The 8,083-nt window shown below is 38.1% G+C and overlaps 1 protein-coding gene across 2 annotated transcripts in view; it reads right to left on the bottom strand.

Annotated features, from left to right (window-relative positions):
* Positions 1-500: 500 nt before the first annotated feature.
* YIPF5 (Yip1 domain family member 5) overlaps positions 501-8,083 on the bottom strand; it is a 32,976-nt gene continuing 25,393 nt past the window's right edge. For both annotated transcript variants that reach the window (XM_077473067.1, XM_077473068.1), the window contains exons 4-6: positions 4,990-5,135; positions 3,474-3,655; positions 501-988 (exon numbers count right to left, since the gene is read on the bottom strand). In XM_077473067.1, the coding sequence (XP_077329193.1) occupies positions 826-988; positions 3,474-3,655; positions 4,990-5,135 (491 nt within the window). In that variant the 3' untranslated portion in view covers positions 501-825. The remainder of the gene's footprint in view (positions 989-3,473; positions 3,656-4,989; positions 5,136-8,083) is intronic.

The following is an 8,083-nucleotide window of genomic DNA, read 5'->3' as shown; positions in this document are numbered from 1 at the left end:
GAGATGTCCAGGAATAGTGTTCATTAACTGAAAACAAAGTATTTGGGACATGTTTTCTGATATGTCAATTGTAGCGACATTTGTGCATGGTTTAAACTGGTTTCCAACAGACTGTGTAATGTAAGACTTTGGACTTTAGCCTTTCAATGGTGACGACTGGACGGGCACAGCCTGAACAAAACAAAATTTTCTTCAAGACAATAAATAAATTCTAATAAGCTGTAAAGTTTACTACATTTGACATGATAAAAAGTAACCAAGTAAAAAAGAAAATATAGACCAATGCTATGCACCTTAAGGAAGTGGAACAAACCTTTTTTAATTTAAAGAAATTTGGTAGCATAACTTAAATTGGTATTTTCTTTTTTTTTGAAGAAGAAAAGAAATTCATTTTTTAAAAGAAAAAAAAAAAATTGCTCGACTTACATTCTTGTTTATAGCCAAAATAACTGGTGATGTCAACATGCACTAACAGTTAGCATTATAAAATATACGGCATGTTAAACTCGGAAACGCCTTTATTACCAATTACGTCACTTCCATACTATGACTATTCACCAAATGTCACCCCGGAATTCTTATAAGCTCTTCCCCGTAAACAACCTGAACAAGGATCTAACTTTTAAACGCAAGCTCTTAGTAGAATGAAAGCTATTCGGAGTCCATTTAGTATTTAAAAGTTCCGTATAAAAGATGAACATTGGATTTGTGTAATTTTTCCACTGTTCCGAGTATGTGGAAAACAGAAGTTCACGAATCCTTAAAAACAGGAGAAATTGTCTTCAGGATGTGTTTGGCCCATTTAGTCCAACTGGAATATTCAGTTCAAAACACAGAAATAAGAGCAAACACTCCATAAAGTAAAGCACAAGGATAGGCGACCAGGAATTGCTGTCCATCCATGGCTAAAGCAGAAATGAAGATTTTTGAGGCGGAGAAGCTACACCAACCAATGATCAACGCTGTGAGAAGAACACCGACAATCCCTCTGAGAAAAGAAAAACAAACATGTCTTAATGACAGCTTTACACATTGAAGGTTTCTCTAGTACACCAATAAATTGTGATGCTCTAGCAGACAAGTGCCAACACTGGGCTTCCAGATGATTGTTAGTGTGTGCATGTAGTGTATATCCAGTGCAGGTTGGCGGCACAATGGGGGACATATGTCAAAACAGAATTAGTTACTTGTATGAAATTGCATATTAAATTACCCTCTCTGAAAATGAACCTATCTGAGCATGTTTAAAAAAGCACCCCTTAGCACTGAGTTTGGAGGCTGATTCCGATTATTAAAATAGCGCTCGCAGTTGGGGTACATGTGACAAAACAGACGTGGAGTTTTTGGCAGCGCCATTACTCACAAATAACTCTGTTCACAAAACAGAAGGATTATTACTATTACAGTTTTGCATGCAAATTGCACAAGTAATATGCAACTGCTTTGGGGCTGCACTCCAGGAATTGAGCCACATTGAAAATGTGCTGGCATACTATGCGTTTACTCAAGTGGCATCCACCTTGTTGGACTTCTCATTTCTTATTTACATCTGCCAGTTTTTCTTAGAGATTTGGAAGTACAGCTATAGCTAAAGTCCCAGGCACTCCCAGACTGCTCTCTAATACAGCAGCAACTATGCCCAAAATACCATTAGAAGTGTTTTCCTATAATCGGTTTAATAACTGCAAAAAAATAAAATAAAAACAAAACCTGTTGATCCCGCCAAAAATAAACTTCCTGTGTTGGCTGTTATTAGCTACATTATTCCCAGCTGAGTACTATAAAACTCCAACCTATAGTATAAAGAATAGAAAGGAGGGGAATGGTTCTGCAGTCCTGACCAATGGGGACAACGCTATTCCTCCACAGATACAGTAAGGGTTGAATGCATTGTCACCCTAATACAGGAAAGTGTGTCACAAGTTGGATCACCTGGTAAAATAAAAATAGGCCCAAAAAAGCAAAATGTATGCAGTCACCACATTTATGCACATTCTTCATTTTGAATTTATACACCTTTAACTTTTAGGGTAGATTTAAAATAGCACCTACATTTCCCTCACCGGAAGCCCGATCCACATTCAGACCGTGCTCCAGAGACTACTGACCGGCGGTGAGGAAGAGATGCGACACATCCTCACTGCCTGTTTTGTTGCAATTTTTGCAGGAAAACACAGCTGTATGCATTGCACGTGGTTGCAGGGAGTTTGTGGCACCCCATTTACTTGGATGTGTAGCATTTAGCAAGCTTTCTGCACGCCGATCCCCAACCGCAAGTCTAAATTAAGCCTTACACATTATTCAGTGTTATGAACTAGAATAATACATAACATGAACATTCTGCCTTCTACAAACATGCTTGTTTATGTAACCACCAAATACTCAGAAAAATGACTTCCAACGTAAAATAAACAATTATAATGTCTACTTGTCTATAGGTTTGTATAAGTTCAAACCTAAAAATTTCAGGTTAGGGGCATAGAGAAAAGTATAATGCACATCTGTAAATGTCTTTCAGTATTTAGCGTTCTGTATCTTGTTCAATACATTTGTTATTCACACATCTTATTGCTACCCAAAAAGAATAAAGAAGACATTTATGTAGTCTGTTCTTACAGATACAGTACAACAGCATATGATAAAATAAAGTGCAGCCTTGACAGGTGATGAACAGTAGGGAGTCCTAACCAAGAACAGTTACCAAGAAAGCAAAATTACATTAAATTCCATTAGAGTAGGTAACATAACCAAAGAGGAGTAGGCCGGATAAGAGTGTTAGCTTGAATAAAATGGGGATAATAGCAATTTGAATAAGTCTGGCTTCCAAACATCAGTTTAATGAAAGAAAAAAAAAGGGGGGGGGTTAAAGTGCATCTAAAAGCAAAAACTTTTTTTTTTTTTAGTTTTTGGATAGTGGTGAGGGTTGTGAACCCCGTCACCATTAAGATGATTTGCCATTTCTATTTTCTCCTTGTTACCACTGTCATTGTGCACTAATTTTCCATCCAATCCTGTATGTGTGACAACTCCAAATTTGAAGGGAACTCTCCCTAAGATGACATGGATAGCAGAGAATGAAAAAAGGCCAAGGCTTTTCCCAGTCGCTACTCTTCAAAATAAGTACATATAAAAAGCTTTTGGCTTAAAGTCGAACTCCAGGAAATCTAAAATTCTGCCCTTGCAGTGAGCCACTTCAAAGATGAATTGGCTCATTATTGTCAAGGGGACAATGTATTGCAAATAGAAGTATTTTTTTATACAAAAACTTGAATATTCATGATGTACTCTATGAAATGGCACCTAAAAATTCCCTGTGATCACTGCTCCTATGCTTGCATTACACGGTTAGATGTGACCTTAGAATTAATGCTCAATTTCCGGGTACATAGTAAAAAACAGAAGCTAATATTTTATTTTGCTACAGGAAAAACACCTTTTCTAAAAGAGGGTGAGGAAAAGTCTCTGTTACTTACTGCAAAGATAAGACTACAGCAAAACCAGACAGGATAATCATAGGCAGGAGACAGTAGCCCAGGACACTTGAAACACAGCCAAAGGAAACGCCGGTCATACTCATCAAGTTGAGAAGGCAAAACATCCCCAGACAGCCGATTGCACTGATCCCATAAACGTAACCAAACTGGATCTTTCCCGCCTGTCAGAACAGAAAGATTAAAAGGAAATTAAAACCAATATAACACTATCTGCTCTCCAAAGAATGGTGATACTTGGAAATGACACTAAAGCTATCTGTGTAGATTTCCTCAAATGCTATGAAACCTGTCTTTCAGATTTTTGTTTGCCAACACCAACATCATTTGCAATTTCCATGTCACCCCATCATGGCAGATTTGCCAGAGAAAAAGGAGGATAATTTACTCCAGGGGGAGGTATCAGGATGCTTGCCAAGCCACGCCTGTAGGGCCCCTCTGGGGGTAAAGAGAGTGATCTGCTTGTAGGGGGTAACAGACCACACGGCAAGAAAAACATGCCTTACCTCTGCTGAAAATCTGCATTAACGCTACCTTATAGTTAGAAAAAGAAATTGCTGCAAAAAGGAATGAATACGTACCTGTCTCCGCTGGTGCCTCCATGTTGCAGAGCTCCGGCCACCACTGGCATCCAATACTTGTGGGTAGTTTTGGATGCTGCGTATACCACTGTACGCTGTGCTTCCACTATCTGGCAGCTACTTCGCTGCAATACACAGTAGTGATGTTTGGCCTCATAGGTGAAATGATTATGTGCAGTAAGATGCATGGCTTTGCACACATCCAATTTTGGTCTGCAACAGAGGCATCACCAGAGTAGTCTCTCACCAGAGGTTCTATATCCCTCTTATTCTTTTATAAAAAAGGTATGTATAGACAGGAAAGAAACTGCAGCATAAGTATTGGTGTCGTTTGTTATAAGTAAGAACATAAAGAAAACCACTTAAGGATCTAAGGCCCGAGGTCCACATAGCCTCCATAAGGCCTTTAAAAAAGTCTAGAGCTACATGCCAGCAGTCTACGGGGGTGAATGGAGATAGAACAGCTAAATGGACACAGCTGCAGATCAGAGTACGACAAACATGCAGGATGGGATGCGTAGCCCTGAATGCACACCGCCTGCATGCATATCCAGCCGTGTAAACAAAGGCCTCATTCGGGCTCTACAGGTTTCATCGTCCATATCAGTGATTCTTTATAACCCATATTAATGAGTTCCCTCTGGAGCAATTTTTTCACACTCAAAGTCTGCGTTTTTTGCTAAAGCCCCCCACATTATACATTATCTGAAAGCAGAGGATCTGTAGAATAAAAAGTAAAAAATTGCAACTACTCTGCCTTAAATACAGAGTCTGAGCATATACTGGAGAGCAAGAGGTTGATATACTGCAAAAAGATTTGTTTTATACTCATGGAAGGAAAAAAAAGGCATCTTGAAATAAAAGCAAATGCATAATACAAGTAATTTACATTATACTCCAAAAGACAATAGGCATACCAGCAGTAGTGTAGCTCCAAAAGCAAGGCAGAAAACCATTGGACCTGCCAGATCTGTCTCATTCATGATGCTGCCATCTGCTACTTTTAATGGGTGGAGCACAGTTAACGTTTTCTGCCATATGTGATCAAAGTTGATTCCAAGCTCTGTGGAATAAATACAAATAGTTAAGAATGCAATACAAGAAAACAGTTATTTAACCACCTACGGACCAAGCCTCTTTTTTAGACGCGTTTACAAGTTCAAAACTATTTTTTTTTCCAGAAAATTTACTTAGAACCCCCAAACATGAAACATTTTTTTCTAACATCCTAGAGCAGTGATGGTGAACCTTGGCCTGCCAGATGTTTTGGAACTACATTTCCCATGATGCTCATGCACTCTGCAGTGTACTTGAACATCATGGGAAATGTAGTTCCAAAACATCTGGGGTGTCAAGGTTCGCCATCACTGCCCTAGAGAATAAAATGGCGGTTGTTGCACCATATTTGCGCAGCCGTCTTACAAGTGCACTTTTTTTGGGGGAAAAAAAACACACTTTTTTGAAAAAAAAAAAAAAGAAAATATTTATATTGTGAAAGATAAAGTTAAGCCGATTAAATTGATACCCAACATGTCGTGATTCAAAATTGGGCCCGCTTGTGGAATGGCGATAAACTTTTACCCTTAAAAGTCTCCATAGGCGACGTTTAAAAAATTCTAGATTGAATGTTTTGAGTTACAGAGGAGGTCTAGGACTATAATTATTGTTCTTGCTCTACTGATCGCCGAGATACCTCACGTGAGGTTTGAACACCGCTTTCATATGCGGGCGCTACTCATGTATGCGTTTGCTTCTGTGAGGGAGCTCAGCGGGAAGGGGGTGCATCATTTATAAAAAAAATTGTTACTTTTTTTTTTTTTCAAAACAGTGTAAAAATAAAAGTGTCACTTTTATTCCCATAACAAGGAATGTAAACATCCCTTGTAATAGAAAAAAAAAAAAAAGAAAAAAAAAAAAGGACAGGACCTCTTAAATATGAGATCTGGGGTCAAAAGACCTCATATCTCATATTTAGACTAAAATGCAATAAAAAAAATAAAAAATAAAAAAGTAATTTAACCACTTAAATACCGGGCTATAGTCATATGACGTCCGAGGATGGGTTCTTCCATCCTGGGCGAGCATCATATGACGTCCTCTGTTTCTCACCGCTCCTGCGGGCCCCTGGGCCAATAAAAAAAATGGATCTTTACCACGTGACCAGCTGTATCCAATCACAGCCGGTCACATGTATTGTATTGGCTCTTTACCACGTGACCGGCTGTGTCCAATCACAGCTGGTCACAGAATGTAAACAAACCTCTGGAATGAGAGGTTAGACGTTTTTCGTGGACTGATTTATATATGTGTTTTTATTTTTAATTTCTTCACTGTATTTGGATTTGTATATTTTTTATAAGAATTTTTGCTTTCTAGCTTCTAGTCTCCTTGGATGCTTATGAACATATCCATTTGATTATATACGCAAACTAATTCTTTATGATTTTCTACAGTAATTGATAATCATTTATTTATATCTGTATGAATTGTTATTGATAATTCTTTTACAGGATTTAAGATTTATTTAGGTATGAATTGTTTTCAGATTAGTGCATATTTACATTTTTTCTTTAAATTATTCTTGATGAGCGCAACTTTTTTTTGGGGGATTTTTATAGTTATTGGTGTGTATCTCACATGGTGTTGCTGCTATAGTAGGTGAATTTTCGGTCAACGCAAAAAAAATTTTTGTTACAATAATAAGTGCACAGAGATGATATCTACAAAATGTGTATCTTTGATAGGCTAGCTAGTATAGTACAGATTAAAATATACATCATTTTTAAAATTACCTTGAGCTAAACATGATCTTTGGATTACAATGAACCCGACTAGCATGGTTGTGACTTTATTGTACTTTAAATGTTCTAGACCGAAAGTGATGGCACTATGTGATGCCTGCAAGTTGGTTAAAGTTATTCCTGTAAAACCCCTGTGGCCGCTCCTCCGGATTGGCTGAGACACAGCAGCGACACCATTGGCTCCCGCTGCTGTCAATGTCAGTCAGCCCATCAGAAAACATGGGTCTGGGTCAAGGCTCTGTGTCTGAATTAACACAGGGAGCTGTGACTCGGCCCCATAGCAAGCTGCTTGCTGTGGAGGCACTCGACAGGAGGGAGGGGCCCAGGATCAAGAAGAGGGAGGAGCCCAGCATCACAGAAGAGGGACCCAAGAAGAAGAGGATCCGGCAGCTCTGCGCAAATCCACTGCAACAGAGCAAGTATAAAAAAAAATTTTTTCCTCTAAAAATAACAAACAACTAGACTGTACAATCACGTTAAGCTTTACGTTCTGACATTTAACAGTCAATTTCTAGAATTTCAGCAGACAATAGTAGATCTGGGATTTCAATTCACGATTAAACAGAATGGGTTGAGGCATAGCATCAGTAAGCTTAAGCTCAATATGGGCAGATATCAAGGCTCCGTGTACAACCAACATCTGCGGTCCAAGATGGTAACAAAACCCTTTAAAGTAAAAAATCTTCCTGAAGCACCTTGTTACTTAATTCCAAATATGTTTGCACCCAGGATTTTATCTATAATAAAACATGTGTAGGTGGAAAGAACCACAAGAAGCAGACAAATCAAACAACATAAGCACATGCTGCTTATGTATTGCCCACAGTCTCTCCAAAAACAATTTGATATAAATGAATAAATGAAATAAAGATTACAGTACAGATGTGTGACTGCTACATAATAATTTTCAAAGTAAAGGCTCACAGGAACACTAGTGTTGTTTAAATGTTGTAAAGAATTAAACAGAATATGTAAAAAGGAAATCAAGGATGCAAAAATGAAAAAACAAAAGACAGATTGCTAAAAATAAGATAAACCCCAATAAATTCTTCAAATATATTAATAGTAAAAAGGTCAAGTCTGAGCATGTAGGCCCTTTACAAAATAATCTATAGTGGGTGACTGGGGACAAAGAGAAGGTTAATTTATTAAATACTTTCTTCAGCTCTGTGTATACAAAGGAGCATGGGGGAGCTCATGTCCATAATGG

The sequence above is a fragment of the Lithobates pipiens genome, unplaced genomic scaffold, assembly GCF_037356315.1.
Source record: "Lithobates pipiens isolate NorthernLeopardFrog02 unplaced genomic scaffold, aLitPip1_a1.2 Scaffold_8, whole genome shotgun sequence".
In the NCBI taxonomy this organism is placed as follows: Eukaryota; Metazoa; Chordata; class Amphibia; order Anura; family Ranidae; genus Lithobates; species Lithobates pipiens.
Note: the sequence above shows the minus strand (reverse complement) of the source record. Positions and strands in the feature narration are given on the sequence as shown.